General features: G+C 45.7%; 1 protein-coding gene across 1 annotated transcript in view; it reads right to left on the reverse strand.

Moving 5' to 3' along the window:
* Nucleotides 1-1,833: 1,833 nt before the first annotated feature.
* The window catches only part of LOC115079591 (long-chain-fatty-acid--CoA ligase ACSBG2-like), an 89,150-nt gene continuing 69,884 nt past the window's right edge, over nucleotides 1,834-21,099 (reverse strand). Inside the window, 4 exon segments of the mRNA XM_029583263.1 lie at nucleotides 1,834-2,021; nucleotides 2,402-2,648; nucleotides 11,803-11,942; nucleotides 18,764-18,981. Of these exon segments, the coding sequence (XP_029439123.1) occupies nucleotides 1,945-2,021; nucleotides 2,402-2,648; nucleotides 11,803-11,942; nucleotides 18,764-18,981 (682 nt within the window). The 3' untranslated portion in view covers nucleotides 1,834-1,944.

The raw sequence follows: 21,099 nt of genomic DNA on the forward strand, positions 1-21,099 counted from the left end.
ATGGGTTTGTGGGTGAGAATAGGAGTCTGGGTTTATGTGTGTGGGTGAGAATGGGTGTCTGGATGTGCGTCTGTGTGTGCATAAGAATATAAGCCTGGGGAGGGGTGAGAAAGTGAGAACTTGAATGTGAGCTTGTGGGGGGGGGGGGGGGGGGAGAGCATATGAGAGTGACAGCTTGAGTGTGTGAGAGGGAGTCTGTGAGAGAAAGCGTGTATGTGTGTGTGTGTGTGTGTGTGTGTGTGTGTGTGTGTGTGGAAGGGAAGAAGACAGTAATAGAAGAAAGACACTGAAAAGGAATTAGGAAATGAGCTATAAGGGAAAAAATGGGAAAAAGAGACCAGGACCAACTGATTAGAAAAATACAAAGATCAGACAACAAAGGTAAAAATATATATGTATATTTTGAGATGTTAGCAATTTAAATATAAGCAACACAACCGCTCTCTCAAAATTTATGGACAGGTAGGAGCCGTGTATAAAATCGTAATAATAAGAAGGCTAAAGTACCACAAATCACCGTGAATTATGTTTGTATCATTAAGTAAACCTCATACTTAGGCGTAGATGTGAATGCTATGCTGCACAATTTGGCATTATTTATCAGTAAAAAAAACAACTAGTAGACCTGCATGCCTACAGCCCACCCATGTTAACCTTGTGCCCACCCAAAAAATCAATTCTGGCTACGCCACTGGCGGGAAGGAGAAAGAGCTGTGCCGCATGAAAAAAATAGCGGCGACAGCAGCATCGGCCCCTGAGCAATTGAAGCAGCCGGTAATCGGGAAAGGAGTCAGCAGCACGAGCCTCCTGCGGCCGATGGGATTCTTCCTTCTTGGCCTGTGGGGGCTGGAGGAGGCTGCGGCAGCTACCATTTGTTCTCGGGGGGGGGGAAGGAAGTGAGTGAGAGAGAGAGAAGCAGCCAGCTAGCCTGTGTGTGATTGAGAGCCTGTGTGTAAGTGAGAGAATGTATTTGATCGAGAGCATGTGTGTGTGATTGAGAGAAACTGGTCAGAGAGCTGATGTATGTGTATATGTGAGAGACAATGAAAGTGACTGCTCAGAGAGATGACTGATGTGTGAGAGTGTGAGACAGGAATGTGACTGATGTGTGTGTGTGTGAAAGAGAGAAAAAGCATGGAAGTGAGAACTCTGGGTATGTGTGTGAGAAAGAGAAAGTGATTATGGGAATGAGAAGCCTGTGCATGTGGAGAGAACAAGCATGGGAGTGAGAGACTGGTGAGTGTGTGTGTGAGAAAGAGAAAGTGATTATGAGAGTGAGAAGCCCATATATGTAAGTAGACCCCGGGAGTGGGAAGCCTGTGTGTGTATGGCATGAGAGAAACTGTTCAGGAAGGTGACTGGTGTGTGTGTTAAAGACTGTTTGGGAGATGATTGGTGTGTGAGAGACAGAAACTGGTCATGGGGACATGACTGATATGGTGTGTGTGTGTGTGAGAGACATGGGCCTTAAGGAAGAGGACCATGAGTATAGAGCTTAGCCACTACTGCTGCTTCTGGTGTGTGCTACAGCCTGCATGGAAGAGGAGTAAGAGAGCTGCTGGAGGGGGTAAGGAAAGGTGGCTTTTTAAGTTTATTTTTCTTGATTGACTGCCATTTTAATTATTTATTATTATGTGATGTGTCTGCTTTTTTTGTTTGAGCAACAAGTATAGCTTTGGTTTATGTTTATTTTATTTATTTTTATTTATTTATTTATAAAAGAGTTTCTATACCGTCGATAAGACAAATCATCTCAATGGTTTACATGGCATAAAAATGTCAAATAAGTGTTCTGTTATAAATACAGACTTCGTTATTTTCATTAATGCACAATGTAAGTTAATTGTGTGTGGAGGTGGAGGAGGGGGGGGGAGGGCGGCATAGCTGACGTTTTGCCTAGGGCGTCTAATACCCTTGCACCGGCCCTGGTCACAGGCTAATGCATCACAACTTGTAGAAGGCATCAATCTTATCCTGGTACAGCTCCAACACCACACGACGCTTCAGCTTCATGGTTGGACCTGGAGGGGAAGAGGCAGACACAAAATCAGGGAGGAAAGAGCAGGAGCGCTGCTGAGCTCTGTAATCAGGACGCCTTCTCATGATCCCTGCCCCCGCCTCACCTTCCTCTTCCCCCGCAGCTTCATCTCCTAAAGTCCGGTTCACTTAACCAGATACGTAGGCATCTTGCTCCCTATCTGCCCAAGTCAGCCGCAGAAGCAGTGCTGCCCCGATCTGCCCACCCACCGAAGTGGTGGCCCCTGAACATAGCTGGATCTTCTACAGCTAAGTGGCTTTGGTGATGGGGCTCCTAGCTTACCGTCACCCTCAATAAACCATCTCTTCAGTCAGAGGCACCCTGAGAACTCATCTATTCCCCTCTGCCCCGGGGTGCACTCACCTATTTCTCCCCCAAACATGGAGAAGTCCTTGCTCAGGATGGTCCATTTCTGCACCCTGTGGGCGTTGGACACAGCCCTTCTGTTCACCTGTTCTATCCCCTCCTGGATGGCTTTATAGACAGCTGAGTCCTTCGAACCGATCACTTCGGACACATGCGTGGCCCTGCTGCCCAGCTGCTGACAGAACTGGACAGCCTCGGGGGTTAATTCATCCTGGGGTTCCCCAGTATTTGGATCTACGTTGCACTGAGAGAGTAGAAGAGAGCACTATTAATATCTTTAAATAGAGAAGAAGCACTAAAGATTCAATAGATTCCCCCAAATATTTACATTTTTGTTTGCAAGAGGATAAAGGTAGTGAAATATCTCCCAGTGCTTACACTGCCCTCTACAGGAGAATAAAGATAGTGACAATTCCCTCCGGTGCTTACACTGCCCTCTGCAGCAGGATAAAGGCACGACTTCCCTCCAGCACTTGCACTGCCCTCTGCAGCAGGATAAAGGCACGACAATTCCCTCCGGCGCTTACACTGCCCTCTGCAGCAGGATAAAGGAAGCGACAATTCCCTCCGGCGCTTACACTGCCCTCTGCAGCAGGATAAAGGCACGACAATTCCCTCCGGCGCTTGCACTGCCCTCTGCAGCAGGATAAAGGCACGACAATTCCCTCCGGCGCTTACACTGCCCTCTGCAGCAGGATAAAGGAAGCGACAATTCCCTCCGGCGCTTGCACTGCCCTCTGCAGCAGGATAAAGGCACGACAATTCCCTCCGGCGCTTACACTGCCCTCTGCAGCAGGATAAAGGAAGCGACAATTCCCTCCGGCGTTTGCACTGCCCTCTGCAGCAGGATAAAGGCACGACAATTCTCTCCAGCGCTTGCACTGCCCTCTGCAGCAGGATAAAGGCACGACAATTCTCTCCAGCGCTTGCACTGCCCTCTGCAGCAGGATAAAGGCGCGACAATTCCCTCCGGCGCTTACACTGCCCTCTGCAGCAGGATAAAGGTAGCGACAATTCCCTCCGGCGCTTACACTGCCCTCTGCAGCTGGATAAAGGCACGACAATTCCCTCCAGCGCTTGCACTGCCCTCTGCAGCTGGATAAAGGCACGACAATTCCCTCCAGCGCTTGCACTGCCCTCTGCAGCTGGATAAAGGCACGACAATTCCCTCCAGCGCTTGCACTGCCCTCTGCAGCAGGATAAAGGTAGCGACAATTCTCTCCGGCGCTTGCACTGCCCTCTGCAGCAGGATAAAGGCACGACAATTCCCTCCGGCGCTTACACTGCCCTCTGCAGCAGGATAAAGGTAGCGACAATTCCCTCCGGCGCTTACACTGCCCTCTGCAGCAGGATAAAGGTAGCGACAATTCCCTCCGGCGCTTACACTGCCCTCTGCAGCAGGATAAAGGCACGACAATTCTCTCCGGCGCTTGCACTGCCCTCTGCAGCAGGATAAAGGAAGCGACAATTCCCTCCGGCGCTTGCACTGCCCTCTGCAGCAGGATAAAGGAAGCGACAATTCCCTCCGGCGCTTGCACTGCCCTCTGCAGCAGGATAAAGGCACGACAATTCTCTCCGGCGCTTGCACTGCCCTCTGCAGCAGGATAAAGGAAGCGACAATTCCCTCCGGCGCTTACACTGCCCTCTGCAGCAGGATAAAGGAAGCGACAATTCCCTCCGGCGCTTACACTGCCCTCTGCAGCAGGATAAAGGCACGACAATTCCCTCCGGTGCTTGCACTGCCCTCTGCAGCAGAATAAAGATAGTGACAATTCCCTCCAGTGCTTACACTGCCCTCTGCAGCAGGATAAAGGAAGCGACAATTCCCTCCGGCGCTTACACTGCCCTCCTGCAGCAGGATAAAGGCACGACAAGTCCCTCCGGCGCTTACACTGCCCTCTGCAGCAAGGTAAATGACGTGACACATCCCCCTGCCCCCAGGACTTACACTGCCCAAAACCCTTAGTTTATAGCCTCAGCTGTTAACCAATGTCCTGAAAGAGAACAGTTGAGCAAGAAACACCAACATTCGCTAAACACAAATGTATTTTTTCAGCTACTAGGAAGAACTCACTATGCAAGCAATGAGACACATCTAGGCACAGTAGTTTTGCCTTATGAAAAGTATAACGTTCATAGTTAAGCAGAATCTAGAAGCTATGATTCAAGATCCTCCGCCATCTCCACTGCCTTAGGTAGAAACGTAGATTGTGAGCCCTCTGGCACAGAGAAATTCCTCCGTACCTGAACGTGATCCGCTCTGAAGAGCTGAAAAGTGGAATAGAAATTAAAGAGAGAGTAAATAATCTTCCCTGCGAGGCCGTTCCATGTGGAGGAGCATTTTCTGTGCATTATTCATACCTCTAAGGTGTTGAATGTCTCTGTAATCATCCCTCCTCTCCTGAAATCTGCTCCTCTCTGCTTTTCAGGATTTCCGCATTGAACATGCACAAGATGTTTACATGACTTGTGTCCCTCCTAAAGATTTGGGGGGCCTTTGCTCTTCCCAAATGCTTGTTGGTGCAGATCCTGTACCGCTCGATTCTGGTAACCCGCTCTGAATCGTCTCCAGCCTGCCTGCAGCCATTCTCACTCCAGATGAATGACTTCCAAAACTGGGCAGGTTAGTACCGAGGAGCTTGCACCAAGAACCTGGGCGAAGGCACTGCTGCCTCCTTTTTCTGCTGGCTATGCCCCCAGCGTCCCTCTGGCTGCGGCCACCACCTTATTACTCTGTTCCGGTCCCTAGAGATCGGCAGCCATCATCACAGCGAGATCTCTCTTCGCGTCGAGGCACCCCCATCCCCCCTCCCCGTACCGTTTCCAGATGCAAAAGCTCTGCAATTTTTTCGCAGTGATCTTACCTATCAAGCACTCCAAACCACGTCTGTGTGATTGGTGCTCTAAGAAGAAGAAGGTGGGCCGAGCACACTGCTACCTACTATGTACCATTTCCAGCAGACATATGCAGCCCTGTACAGATACATGTAAGCGACAGTCCCTGCCCCCTGGAGCTTACAATCAGGAGGCTACGGGAAGTGCATATATTACAGAGCAGTGGCTGAGAGTTAAAGGTGAGTTTTGAGAGAGGATTTGAATGCAGAGAGGGAGCGAGACACAGCGACTCAAGATACAGGGCAGCAAGGTGGAAAATGCAGAGGTGGCAGCAGAGGAGAAGGGCACAGGGAAGAGTGACTTCCTCGCTGCATGAAGCTGACTAGGAAGGGTGTAGAGAGGAGGAGGAGGAAGATAGGTAAGGAGGAGTTGCGTTTTGAGGGCGGCAAAATCCTAAAATTTGAGACCAAAGGTTGCTGTGCTGGTGCCGATACCCCCAAACCCGGGAGTGCTGTGCTGGAGCCACTGCTGCTGGTCAGAGGGAGGGGGGTGCAGGACCTAAGGAAATACTCAGAGGGAGCACTGAGAGGAGAGGATCACCTTGCTGCTGGCTGAAAGGAATCAGAAAGTTCTGCTTGGGAAATGTTCTTTTTTTAAGTTTTGGGGCAAAGTTATTGTGTGTGTATTGTGTACAGTATTGGCAATATTATTGTGTGTGTTTGTGCTTTTAATAGTCAGTAAGGCAGCGAATAAGCAGAACTTAGTATTACTGGCATCAGAGAATGGGATTTCTTAGTGTTTGGATACTTTTATTTATTTATTTAACACTTTTCTATACCGACCTTCATGGTTGATTACCATATCAGATCGGTTTACATCGAATTGGGGAACTGTAACAAAAAAAAATCGTTTGAACAGGAAGAGCAAAGTTACATTCAACAAGGATAGTAAACTTGGAAGCGTAGACCGCTGGGAAAAAAGGCCTAGGGAGGCAATAAATAAAGAGTATAAACAATATATGAATCAGAGGTAGTTAATTAAGTCCTTAAAGGTAGTACATAGAGCCATTGTTCATGAAGTTGTATGGTTGTCTAGTGTGCATCAGGGGGATCAGAGAAGGCTTGGCGGAAAAGCCAGGTCTTAAGTTTTTTCCTAAAAATTAAGAGGCAGGGTTCCAGCCTAAGATCTGAGGGGATATTGTTCCAGATAGCTGGGCCTGCTGTCGAGAAGGATCGGTCTTTGGTCGAGTTGAAACGAGTGGCTTTGGTTGGCGGGGCTTGTAGAGTTCCTTTTCAGGTACTTGTGACTTGGATTAGCCACTGTTGGAAACAGGACCCTTGGTTTGACTCAGTATGATAACTTCATAAAGCTTTGCAATCCTTCCTTGCTTATCAGCCTAGTGAGGTCGGTTCTGCACATCCAACCCCCGTTCCCCATCCTTCGGTCTTCTGTCACCAAAGTTCAGCTGCTGGTCCTCAGGTTTCTGCTTCCTCTGCTCTCAGTGTCTCACGTTGCCCTGCTGCGATCTGATCTCTCCAGTTCTGGCATCCCTGGCTTAAATCCTTAGCCACTCATTGCTAGACACATAGGATGGAGCGCTTACTGGCCGGGAGACCCCCTGCTTTGTCAGTCAGCTCAGTGCTTTGCAGGATCGAGTTATTTCCCATGCAGTCAGGGCCAGTGCAAGGGTATTAGGCACCCTAGGCAAATCTTCTGCCTTGCAACCCCCCCCCCCCCCCCCCCCCCCTCCTGGTCCAGGTCCCGGCCCCAACCTCATTAAGAACATGCCATGCTGGGTCAGACCAAGGGTCCATCAAGCCCAGCGTCCTGTTTCCAACAGTGGCCAATCCAGGCCACAAGAACCTGGCAATTACCCAAACACTAAGAAGATCCCATGCTACTGATGCAATTAATAGCAGTGGCTATTCCCTAAGTAAACTTGATTAATAGCCGTTAATGGACTTCTCCTCCAAGAACTTATCCAAACCTTTTTTGAACCCAGCTACACTAACTGCACTAACCACATCCTCTGGCAACAAATTCCAGAGCTTTATTGTGCGTTGAGTGAAAAATAATTTTCTCCGATTAGTTTTAAATGTGCTACTTGCTAACTGCATGGAGTGCCCCCTAGTCCTTCTATTATCCGAAAAAGTAGATAACTGATTCACATCTACCCGTTCTAGACCTCTCATGATTTTAAACATCTCTATCATATCCCCCCTCAGCCGTCTCTTCTCCAAGCTGAAAAGTCCTAACCTCTTTAGTCTTTCCTCATAGGGGAGCTGTTCCATTCCCTTTATCATTTTGGTAGTCCTTCTCTGTACCTTCTCCATCGCAATTATATCTTTTTTGAGATGCGGCGACCAGAATTGTACACAGTATTCAAGGTGCGGTCTCACCATGGAGCGATATTCACTCAGACAGGCCCCCCTCTCTTACACACACTTACGTTCCTTGTCTCAGTCACACATGCACCCTTACACAGGCTCCCTCCCTCTCTCTCACTATCCCCGTTGTTCTCTCATACACACGCAATCCCTCTCTCACTCACACACACACACAAACAGAGGCACCTCTCGTGGCCCACTGAGACGCTGCTTCTCTCTCCGGGAGGCATAAATCCCCCGACAAAGGTAAGGGGGGGTTTAGACAGGGCCGGGCGGGTGGGTTAGGTAGGGGAAGGTGAGGGGAAGGTGAGGGGAGGGCAAAAGAAAGTTCCCTCCGAGGCCGCTCCGATTTCGGAGCGGCCTCGGAGGGAACGGGGGTAGGCTGCGCGGCTCGGTGCGCGCTGGCTATACGGAATCGATAGCCTTGCGCGCGCCGATCCAGGATTTTAGCGGCTACGCGCGTATCTACTAAAATCCCGCGTACTTTTGCTTGCGCCTGATGCGCCAGCAAAAGTACGCCAATTCGCGCGGTTTGAAAATCTACCCCTTTGTATGTTTCCACTGTGTCCCTATTGTGGGCAATAGCAGCTGCTCACGCCCAGGAGACAGTGCCACCCTCACAGCAGTGATTCTGAGAGAGTCTGCAACATGCACACCGGAGTATTCTGATAATACAGAAAGACAGGTTCCCTTTTTAAATATCAGGGATACGTTGGCCACCTTCCAGTCTTCAAGTACAGTGGATGATTTTAATGATAGGTTACAAATTAACTGAAATAGGTCTGAAATTTCATTTTTTAATTCCTTCAGAACTCTGGGGTGTATACCATCTGGTCCAGGTGATTTACTACGCTTCAGTTTGTCAATCGGGCCTACCACATCTTCCAGGTTCACTGTGATTTGGGTCAGTCCATCTGAATCGTTACCCTTGAAAATCGTCTCTGGAACTGGTATCTCCCATGCTCTAATACTTCTTTGTTTATAAGCTGGGAAGAGGCGCAGAGTTGTTTCTTTTTTGTCGTATATTAATAAAAGTACATAGAAAAACAATAAAAGCCTATGCTCTGGCCATTCTGACCAAATGCAGTTCCACACTGCTCTACCATTAAATATAAAATATATGATACGGAAAATTAATACACTGCTACCTTGTAAAGATTCAGTCTTTCATCACAGTGCTTGGATATAATCATCTATGATTTCCAAGCTGATATGCCATAACTCTTAAAAAAAAAAAAAAAAAAACCTTTTTCTTAATACAATTAAAAACTTATTCTGTGAGAGCTACAGCAAAACGTCTTGTCCCAACGCCAGCCTCATTTTGAGTAATTCTTCATCAGGGGCTTCCTAACTCAGGCAGATCACGATGGAATGCTGATGCATCAGGGCGCTCTTTATATACACCAGTGAGTAGTTGTCCAGGAACCAGTACTCTCACCTTTTCATATCAATAAACATGTGGATAAAGGTGAACCGGTAGATATAGTATACTTGGATTTTCAGAAGGCGTTTGACAAAGTTCCTCATGAGAGGCTTCTAGGAAAAGTAAAAAGTCATGGGATAGGTGGCGATGTCCTTTCGTGGATTGCAAACTGGTTAAAAGACAGGAAATAGAGAGTAGGATTAAATGGACAATTTTCTCAGTGGAAGGGAGTGGACAGTGGAGTGCCTCAGGGATCTGTATTGGGACCCTTACTTTTCAATATATTTATAAATGATCTGGAAAGAAATACGACGAGTGAGATAATCAAATTTGCAGATGACACAAAATTGTGCAGAGTAGTTAAATCACAAGCAGATTGTGATAAATTGCAGGAAGACCTTGTGAGACTAGAAAATTGGGCATCCAAATGGCAGATGAAATTTAATGTGGATAAGTGCAAGATGATGCATATAGGGAAAAATAACCAATGCTATAATTACACAATGTTGGGTTCCATATTAGGTGCTACAACCCAAGAAAGAGATCTAGGTGTCATAGTGGATAACACATTGAAATCGTCGGTTCAGTGTGCTGCGGCAGTCAAAAAAGCAAACAGAATGTTGGGAATTATTAGAAAAGGAATGGTGAATAAAACGGAAAATGTCATAATGCCTCTGTATCGCTCCATGGTGAGACCGCACCTTGAATACTGTGTACAATTCTGGTCGCCGCATCTCAAAAAAGATATAATTGTGATGGAGAAGGCACAGAGAAGGGTTACCAAAATGATAAGGGGAATGGAACAACTCCCCTATGAAAGGTTAGGACTTTTCAGCTTGAAGAAGACACGACTGAGGGGGGATATGATAGAGGTGTTTAAAATCATGAGAGGTCTAGAACGGGTAGATGTGAATCGGTTATTTACTCTTTCAGATAGTAGAAAGACTAGGGGGCACTCCATGAAGTTAGCATGGGGCACATTTAAAACTAATCGGAGAAAGTTCTTTTTTACTCAACGCACAATTAAACTCTGGAATTTGTTGCCAGAGGATGTGGTTAGTGCAGTTAGTATAGCTGTGTTTAAAAAAGGATTGGATAAGTTCTTGGAGGAGAAGTCCATTACCTGCTATTAAGTTCACTTAGAGAATAGCCACTGCCATTAGCAATGGTAACATGGAATAGACTTAGTTTTTGGGTACTTGCCAGGTTCTTCTGGCCTGGATTGGTCACTGTTGGAAACAGGATGCTGGGCTTGATGGACCCTTGGTCTGACCCAGTATGGCATGTTCTTATGTTCCTCCTTAAAAGTCCAGGACCAGGCATTTAGCCTGCTCCACCTTAAGACAGCCCAGAAGGGAATCCTCAGGTTGCAGGGCATTTCCCTCACAGAGGGTTAAGAAGGCCCCAGACGAGATGAGGAGGAAGCAGGGACTCTGCTAAACAACTTGTGTGCCTATGTAAACTGCTGCATTTTGGTTTCCAGTTCTGCGGAGGTAAGAAGGCTTGTGGTTTGTTAATTCTTTATTGTAATTATTAAAATCTGCAAAAGGATAGTCAAAGCCAAGACTGAATCTATAGTCTGGCAAGGCAAAGGCTGCTCCCAGTATCACAGAATGGAAAACATGACGAGTGAAACTAATCTGGCAGTCAGAATTTAATGCTAAAAACTGCAGAGTCATACATTTGGGCTGCAAAATCCCAAAGGAGAAATACAGTACAGGGAGTAAAAGTTTTTTAAGCGTTAAAGAAGAATGAGATGTAGGGATGATCATATCAGATGTTCTTAAGGTCAAACAGCTGGAAACAGTGAAGGCAAAAGCCAGAAAGCTGCTCGGCTGTTCAAGGAGCAGAAAAAGGGAGGTGATATTGCCCCTGTATAGGTCCCTGGTGAGACCTCACTGGGAACACTGAGTACAGTTCTGGAGACCCCACCTTCAGAAGGATATAAACAGGATGGAGTCGCTCCAGAGGGAGGCTGATAAAATGGTCAGTGGTCTTCTTTCTAAAGCACATGGGGAGAGACTTAATGATCTAAACATGTACACCCTGGAGGAAAGGTGAGATAGGGGAGATTGATAGAGACATTCAAATATATCAAAGATTTCCATACACAGCAGGAAAGCCTTTTTCAACAGAAAGATATCCTAGAATGAGGGGACATGAGAGGAGGGTGAAAGAGGGTAGACTGTAGAGTAATCTTAAGAAATATGTCTTTACAGAGAGGCTGGTGGATGCATGGAGCTGGTGAAAGACAGCACCTGATTTCAAGAAGGTACGGGATAAGCACAGGGGATCTCGGAGGAGGAGTAGTAGGGATTGTAGAGTTGAGCGGTTGGTGTGCATGGGCAGACTAGGCAGGCTGTATGGTCTTTTTCTACTATCATGTTTCTGTATTTCTATGTTTTGATCACTTCTCATTTTGGCTACTCCCTCAGGCATGTCCACTTTGTTGCAGATTTTAGTATCATCCAGAAAAAGTCAGACTTTTAGAAACATGACGGGGGAAAAAGAACATATGGCCCATCTAGTCTGCCCTTCTAACCCTTCTGCAAGATCACTCACATGAGTATCTTGAGTGAGAGAATAGGTGCTTCCATAGAAAAGGGAAGCTTTTCTTAACAATCTTCCATATTGGAAGGGTATCTCCTACTCAGAATGCCCCGAGAGCAGAAGAACACTGGAAGGGAGGATGTTCAGAAGGGACCGGATAAGAAGTTACTCAAGGTTCACAGGATTGCACGTCCTCCTCTTACCTTCAGGGTGAGCAGCATGGACAGGAACTGCCTCTTGTCTCCGATCAGCATGGCGTTACTGACGATTGGCACCTCCTCCTTCACACTATTCTCAATTGCGGTTGGTGGAATGTTCTCCCCTCCTGCTGTGATGATCAGCTCTGCAACCAAACAAAAAAAAAGGCATTATGAAACGTATCACTGCCCTTCTGACTCAGTGGTCAGGGCAGAGGTTGTTAATGCAGTTTGTAGAGCCGGCTGCCTCATACGCTCCCACGTGTCGCTACATGTCTTTACCCATCCTGTATCATGATCCCAGTGCTTTCTGCACTGATGTGCGAGCTGCCGCACTGCATGCAGAGGCAGAGCTAAAGCCTGGAGTAGGGACCGAAAGAGCAAGAGAGGTGGTCAGTGTTCCCATGGCCCATGGGAAGAGGTGATATCAGCATCTACAGGAGGTATATGGATGAGCTGGAGGACGGCATGTCACACGGCCGAGTCCTCTAGCAGCTGCTGCCTTCTCCTCTCCCCCTCCTCCATGTGCTTCAAAGATTTTCAGTTTGATACAAACCACGGCATGGAGTGGAGGAGCAGTGGCGGCTGCTAGAGGACTTGTAGTATTACATACACCGAGCCCCAGTATACGGTCACAGAAGGGGGGGAGGACCATGAAAAACCAGGTGTAAGCACTGGAAAGTAGGGGGATTGAGACCAGAAAAATATGGAGTCTCAGGGACTGGGGAGGGGGGGTTTGAGATTTGGCATGGAGGAGTGGAACATCCAGGGGACACTGGGGTGTGTGAAATTTAGGGAGGGAGAGAAATGGCTGCCCAAGGACTGGGAGGAGAAGTGGGGCCTCTAGGAGATATTGAGGACTGGGAAGAAGTGAAGATTCAGTGATTGGGGGCAGGAGGGAAGGAAGAAGGGATGTCAGGAGAGAGAGGGGGAACTTAGGGACTGGCTGAGTGGGGAGTAGTGGAACTGGGGAGGCCTGGATTAGCTGTGGGATTGGAGGGAGAGTGGAACATTGAAGGCTCACTAGGGATTGAGGGGAAGCATGGTGGGGGACTCTGGGACTGGGAAGAAAGCAGGGGCTTGGACCCAGAGTAGGGACTGGAGAGACAATGGGGACTCAGGGATTGAATGTGGGTTATGAGTGGGGAGTGTTGGGCTGGGGCGGTATGTCATAGATGGTGCTATATATGTTAGATGGGTGTTGAGAGGTGCTGTGAAGGTTGGGGAGGGGGGAGAGGTAGTGGGAAAGAGCTGGGAGTTGGATAGTTGAAAGGTATGGGACTGTGAGGGAGGATGAGGAACACAAATAGAGCTGAAGAGGAAGCAAAAGAGGGATAATAGAATGGGTAGAGGATAAGGAGCAGAAGAAAAGGGCTGTAGGCAGAGGAGAAGATTTCTAAGAAAGAAGGAGATGGGGCTGGTGAGGGAATGAGAGGCAGAGAAACACAGATGTGGGCTGGGAAGAGATGAGAGTAATGGAAAGCTGATAGGTAGGTGAGAGGGGAAAAGAGGGAGACTGAGGGGTGGAATCTAGCTCTGAATGGATAGGAAAAGAAAAATGGAAAAAGGCAGGAAGGGAAATATGGCGTGTATTGTCTAACCTATTTTACTGTGTTTTTTTATGTTAATGTAGATTTTCATTTTATGTATTTATTATTGTTATCCACCAATGTCTGTGGAATGATGGAATACAATTTTTAAATAAATAAATATCAGTTAGAGATATAGGGAAGGAAATAAAGAAGACAGGAGGAGAGAACAAAATGGAAAAGAGACCCTGAAAAAGGAGATAGGAGAAGAATGAAAAGAGGAATGTGAAAGAGAGACTGGGATCAACACAATTAGAAAGATAAAATGTCCAGGCAACGAAGGTAGATAAAAGCATTTTATTTTCAGTTTAGTTACTGGGGGAATGTGCATCTGTGATATTGTATTTTGCAAAATGCAGGAGGAAATTCATTTCATGTTCTATTTCTCCAGTGTTGCACTGCCTGCAGAGTTGCGCTTGTTGTGGTTTCTAGTTCACTTTTGTGTTTGCAGGTTTCTATTTCTAGTCTGTGGTTCAGTATTCTGAATTTGGTGAAGGCCTATCTGTCTTTTGCATGTGTGACTGAGGATTTATTGGTATGTAGGTTGTATAAAGATCCGTAGAGAGTTCAGCTTACACTGTTTTACCAATAGGATGATCAAGGGATTAAAGGGGCACCTAGAGAAGATAAGCCCATTGCGGAAAGATTAAATGATTTCCTGCTTCAGTGTTTACTGAAGAGGATGTTGGGGAGGTACCCGTACTGGAGAAGGTTTTCATGGGTAATGATTCAGATGGACTGAACCAAATCACAGTGAATCTAGAAGATGTGGTAGGCCTGATTGACAAACTGAAGAGTAGTAAATCACCTGGACTGGATGGTATACGCCCCAGAGTTCTGAAGGAACTAAAAAATGAAATTTCAGAACTATTAGTAAAAATTTGTAATCTATCATTAAAATCATCCATTGTACCTGGAGGGTGGTTAATGTAATCCCAATATTTAAAAAGGGCTCCAGGGGCGATCCGGGTAACTATAGACCAGTGAGCCTGACTTCTGTGCCAGGAAAAATAGTGGAAACTATTCTAAAGATCAAAATCGTAGAGCATAGAGAAAGACATGATTTAATGGAACACAGTCAACATGGATTTACCCAAGGGAAGTCTTGCCTCACAAATCTGCTTCACTTTTTTGAAGGAGTTAATAAACATGTGGATAAAGGTGAACCGGTAGATATAGTATACTTGGATTTTCAGAAGGCGTTTGACAAAGTCCCTCATGAGAGGCTTCTAGGAAAAGTAAAAAGTCATGGATAGGAGGTGATGTCCTTTCGTGGATTACAAACTGGTTAAAAGACAGGAAACAGAGTAGGATTAAATGGTCAGTTTTCACAGTGGAAAAAGGTAAACAGTGGAGTGCCTCAGGGAGCTGTACTGGGACCTGTGCTTTTTAATATATTTATAAATGATCTGGAAAGGAATATGACGAGTGAGGTTATCAAATTTGCAGATGACACAAAATTATTCAGAGTGTTAAATCACAAGCAGATTGTGATAAATTGTAGAAGGACCTTGCGAGACTGGAAGATTGGGCATCCAAATGGCAGTCGAAATTCAATGTGGATAAGTGCAAGGTGATGCACATAGGGAAAAATAGCCAATGCTATAGTTACACAGTTAGGTTCCATATTAGGAGCTACCACCCAGGAAAAAGATCTAGGCATCATAGTGGATAATACTTTAAAATCATCGGCTCAGTGTGCTGCAGCAGTCAAAAAAGCAAACAGAATGTTAGCAATTATTAGGAAACGAATGGTTAATAAAATGGAAAATGTCATAATGCCTCTGTATTTCTCCATGGTGAGACCGCACCTTGAATACTGTGTACAATTCTGGTCTCCGCATCTCAAAAAGGATATAATTGCGATGGAGAAGGTACAGAGAAGGACTACCAAAATGATAAAGGGAATGGAACAGCTCCCCTATGAGGAAAGACTAAAGAGGTTAGGACTGTTCAGCTTGGAGAAGAGACGACTGAGGGGGGATATGACAGAAGTCTACAAAATCATGAAAGGACTTGAACAAGATAATGTAAATCGGTTATTTACTCTCTCAGGTAATAGAAGGGCCAGGGGGCACTCCATGAAGTTAGCAAGTAGCACATTTAAAACAAATCAAAGAATTTGTTTTTCACTCAGCGCATAGTTAAGCTCTGGAATTCATTGCCAGAGGATGTGGTTATAGCAGTTAGTGTAACTGGGTTTAAAAAAGGTTTGGATAAACACATAGAGGAAAAATATATAAACTGCTATTACTGTAATTAATAAGCAATAGTAGCTTGAGCCTTATTTAATGTTTGGGTACTTACCAGGTACTTGTGACTTTGATTGGCCACTGTTGGAAACAGGACACTGGGCTAAACTTCCAATTTGAAAGATGTACGTTTTTAAGTATTAGAGTAAATCCTTTTTTAAAAATGTGTGACTTTTTATCTGTTTCTTTTTTAACCGGACAGAAATTTTCAATATGCGGTATAGAAATTTTTAAATAAATATCTTTTGTTCTCATGATGAGGTGTACTGGTGTTCTAGGAATCTTTGCAGTATGTGCAGTGCTGGTTTTTCATAGGTGATTTTAATTTACTTTGAAAGCCTCTTCCTCTTTCATAACCGACAGAGTTAAACAAGGGACTCCCTGCGGTGAGAGTTCGGGCTGTAATGTTATGGAAGATTTGCTCTGTAGGTCCTGACAGCAGAATTTAAATATTAATTTACAATTTTTATTTACAAGTATGATGTCCAATTGTAGGTATTTATAGGATAATTCTTGGGGAAGTGGATCATGATTGGTTCTGTTAAGAGTGAGGCAGGAAGGGAAGAGGTTTGATTTGAAAGATTGCGGGGGACAAAGCAGGATAGTGGTGGTTGAGCGAGAGAGGCTGAAAGACTACTAGGGACAAGATGAGGGAGAGAGAGACTGCAGAGGACAGGGGGAACTGAGGACAGACTGAGGCATGGGGGTCTGATTGAGTGTTCTCTAACTCAATCTCATTATAGGGAGAATGAAAGTGTTACTAGCTCGGCTCACACCTGCATGCCTAGTGGCCACCCACGCTAACCTCGGAAGCTGCCAGAACATGAATTCTGGCTATGCTGCTGTCTCACTCAGGATCTAGGGTCAGCACTTGCATTTAGGGTAAGATCTGTAAAGTCGACTTGTCAATCTTTAAGACAGTGTCTGCTTTTAATGTGTTGGACTGTTATATGTATTTTAAAGCATTTTTTCCCATCTTGCTGTATGTTTGCAATACATATATTTCCATTTTAGCTGTTTATTTTTCAGAAAATACGATAACTTTGGTGAGGGGGTAGCACAGTAACTTTTTGCAAAAATGTTAGCACCAGCCCCGCTTATAGACCACCTGAGCTGGGGATTAGAATAAGCAGATAATCTGCATAAAGCAGGCATTTGATTCCTGATAGGTTGTTATTCAGCTCCACTTAGCCGGATAAGTTCAGACTTATCTGCCTAAATGGTGGCTGCATTGAGCGACCACTTCTTAGTGGATAAACTATCAATCCAGCTGAACAGTTATGTACGTGTTGGGTGGGATGGGGGCGATCTAGGCCACGGAAAGGTTGGATAAGCTCAACCTTCTCTGGGTTTCTTCAGTGGCCCGGCTGCTAAGTTAGCCACAATTGTTTATCCAGCTAACTTTCTTAGCTGGACAATCTCTGATCATCTGTGCTTGAGTCATAATTTCAGTCCTGCAGCTGAGATCTTTCCAGTATCCTGGAGATCCGTAGAGGCTGGGCTGGAACAAATATGAACCAATAACTTAATAATAATAATAATAATAATAATAACATAGCTACCAACTGTTACTGAAAAAAAGGCTCATATGCTTTTTAAAGAGGAGGAGAAGGTGGTGATCATATGGAGGTTTCTATCTTAACATTAAGTGGCAGAATGGAGACTTCAGTGACAGAGATGATAGAGGAAGCCATTTTTCTGGACCTCATGATAACAAATAATGGTAACCTGGTGGCAGAAGAACATTTATTTATTTAAATTAAGAACATAAGAAATTGCCATGCTGGGTCAGACCAAGTGTCCATCAAGCCCAGCATCCTGTTTCCAACAGAGGCCAAACCAGGCCATAAGAACCTGGCAATTACCCAAACACCAAGAAGAACCCATGCTACTGATGCAATTAATAGCAGTGGCTATTCCCTAAGTTTAATTGATTAATAGCCGTTAATGGACTTCTCCTCCAAGAACTTATCCAAACCTTTTTTGAACCCAGCTACACTAACTGCACTAACCACATCCTCTGGCAACAAATTCCAGAGCTTTATTGTGCATTGAATGAAAAAGAATTTTCTCCGATTAGTCTTAAATGTGCTACTTGCTAACTTCATAAATGTGGATTTATCTCACATTTTTTAAATTGGTAGCTCATGGTACTTACATTTGGATACTTAAGGTATCTCCCTGTCCCTAGAAGGCTGAGTAAGTTTGTACCTGAGACAATGGAAGTTGAAGTGAGTTTTCAAATCTCACAAAGACCATCATCAGGATTTGAACCCTGGCTTCTCTGGTTCTCAGCCTCCACTCTATTTAGGCAACAGTGACTCTCCCATAGCAAAAGGAAAAATAATCAGGAGGCACAAGACCTAGACAAGGCTAAGACAATGGCAAACCTTGTCATGAAAGTGAGTGACGCAGCCGATGATGGAATGAGAGCGGATCCCAACTATGGGATGAAATGTCGTGCTCGGCCACACGCTGCCCACGTCAACAAAGCTCACATCTAATCCAAAAGTAAAACAGAATGCCTTAGTCAAGAAGAAACACTCTACAACTTCTTCGGAAGAGAAGCAAGAGCACAGTTCTGAATAAAACATACCACCAGCTACTTCTCATTTATAGCCCGATATTCAGAAATAGGCTCCTAGACCTATCCAACAGAAATCTTTCCTTCGCTGAGCTCCTAAATTCAGGAGCCTTAAAAAAGTGAGGAGGGCCTGGTCTGGGGACTGAGGTTAAGTGTGCAGCTCTGACTGCCAGCAGTGGGCACCTAGCCAAAGCCAGGTGGATCAATGACTAGCATAAGTTTAGGCGCCTCCCTTTAAGGTGCCCGTAGCGGCTGAATATAGGGACCAACATTGTGGCCTCTTAGCTTCAGCTATATTACTGGAGAAACTGATGGGATGGCTCAAGAATTCCCAGCTCACCCAATTCAAGTCAAAGCATGGAAGACTATACAAGCTGCCATACAACACTGATTAACTCTCCATTCTTACCTGGGCCAGGCTCTTCCTACCTTTAACTCTTTTTCAGGCACTCAACAATCACAATTGAATATATATATATATAGACAATAAGCTAATCATACATGTTATATTTACAAAATGAGAACCCCCCATTGCATCCTACCTTTGATCCTGCCGGTGATGTAGAGGAAGCCCTCCTGGTCAAACTTCCCGATATCTCCTGAGTGCAGCCAACCCTCCTCATCCAAAGCCTCCTCAGTCTTATCCTTCATGTTCAGGTAGCCCATGAATACATTTCAACCCCAGCAGCAAACCTCTCCATTACCATCATTGTCCGGTTTATCAATTTGAATTCTGCACCCCAGGAGCTTCTTACCACAGCTGCAGAAAATATAAGCAAAGAAATCCCAACAACCCAGGATTAAGAACATAAATACCCTGCTGTGTCAGACCAAGGACCATCAAGTCCAGCATCCTGTCTCCGAGAGTCACCAGTCCAGGTCTCAAGTACCCATCAGATCCCCAATAGTTGATCTATTTCTTGTATCTCACTCCCAGGGAAGAGTGATGGCTTTCCCATGTCTACCTGGCTAGTAACTGTATCTGGATGTGGCACCCCTTGACCGGCCACTACATGGCCCTATGTCCCTACCACAGGAGGTAACTACCTGGAGGGAGGTAGGGTCATATCAGTGCCTCCTCTAGAGGCTGTCTGAGATAGGTGGCACTCTTTTCTAGAAGTAGGGACTAGGAGGATTAAGGGTTGCCCTATTTGCTTTCAGCTGCGACCTATGAATGAGGAGTTCATGCACTAGAAAGGAGAAATTGCTACTTACCTGATAATTTCCTTTTCTTTAATAAGGACAGGTAGACCCAAAAGTAGTAGGTTATGCACCTCTACCAGCAGATGGAGACAGAGCAAAGCTGACATCATGGTATATATATCCCGGCACTGACATCAGCCCGCCAGTGTTCTCTGCAAAAGCCAACTGTGGACAAACTAATAAAAACGTGATTATTAACAGATACTCAATTCCAGCACTCAGCTCAGATAAAGAGTGTAACAACACCAGCCTAAGGACTGGAGTAACATTTACCAGTAACCCTGGAACCCGCAGCCACGCAGGAGGACAATAGCCCAACCACCTGGCAGCCACGGGCAGGAAGGTGGATCCACCTGTCCTTATTAAAGAAAAGGAAATTACCAGGAAAGCGGTAATTTCTCCTTGCTCGGCATAAGGACAGATGGATCCAAAACCAGTGGAATGATTCAAAGCTACTCTCGAACATGGTGGGAGGCTGCCCGCGGTCCAATCAGCACCGCAAGCGCAAAGGTTGCATCCTCCCAGGAGGTAATGCCTGGAAAAGTGTGTAAACAGGACCATGTCTCAGCTCGGCAAATGTCAACAGGTGACAATAATCTAACCTCCGCCCATGACACTGCCTGAGCTCTAGTGGAGTGAGCCCTAACCTGACTAGGCAACGGCTGCCCAGCATCCACATACACGGCCATGATTAAGAACATAAGAAATTGCCATGCTGGGTCAGACCAAGGGTCCATCAAGCCCAGCATCCTGTTTCCAACAGTGGCCAAACCAGGCAAAAAATGACATACCCAAGGTTACAAGGAGCAGCATGGGATTTGAACACTGGTCTCCCTGTTTTAAAGCCGGCTGCTCTAACCACTAGGCTATGAGGCCTCCTTAATCCTGTGGGCTATTGTAGCCTGTGATGCTGGCTTGCCCCGTTTATCCCCATCGACGTTTAGAAACCTTCAAATACCTCAAGATATGCCTCTTGACATCCAAGGGCCGTAACACGTGATATTTCTCCGCATCTCTTTCTCTGTCTAGAGACAGCAGGGAAATTGCTGGATTCAAGGGAAAATCCGAGACCACTTTTGCAAAAAGGAAGTAACAGTTCTCAGCTGTTGTAATAAATCTGGTGTTAGTTAGACTGTGAGCTCCTGAAGAGGGAGGAGTTAACAATCTGTAATAAATCTGGTAAGAAAGCTGGGCGTAGATGGGAGGAGCAATCTGAATGAATGGCTCCTAAGAAGGAGGAGTCAGCTATCTTGTAGTGTCTCAGATTCAGTTATATTCCACTTCTGTTAGGGTTCTCCGTGAGGAGTTAGCAATATTTTGGAAAGCTCTGTGTTAGAGCTGGTAGTTAGCAATCTGTTATGAATCTGAGATAGTAGTGGTGAATCCCTGGGCCGGTGGCAGATGACCACGCCCCAGGGAGGATATCCCGAGAGGGACCACCGGCTAGGCTTGAGTATGGAGACAGACACACATTAGTTCTTTTATTAAACAGGTTTTGGAAACCACCAGAGGTGGCAGTAGTGAGCTGGAAGTGCCCGGCAGGGCTGAAGTCCCTCGGGTACTGGAACCGCGATCCAGTATGGCTGAGCTGTTGAGAAACTGTAGAAAGTGAGTAGGCAGAGTTCATGAACAGAACTAGATGACAAAACTCATGTAAGGTCTCAAGGAAGCTCAG

Source organism: Rhinatrema bivittatum, chromosome 1 (genome assembly GCF_901001135.1).
Source record: "Rhinatrema bivittatum chromosome 1, aRhiBiv1.1, whole genome shotgun sequence".
Classification (NCBI taxonomy): domain Eukaryota; kingdom Metazoa; phylum Chordata; class Amphibia; order Gymnophiona; family Rhinatrematidae; genus Rhinatrema; species Rhinatrema bivittatum.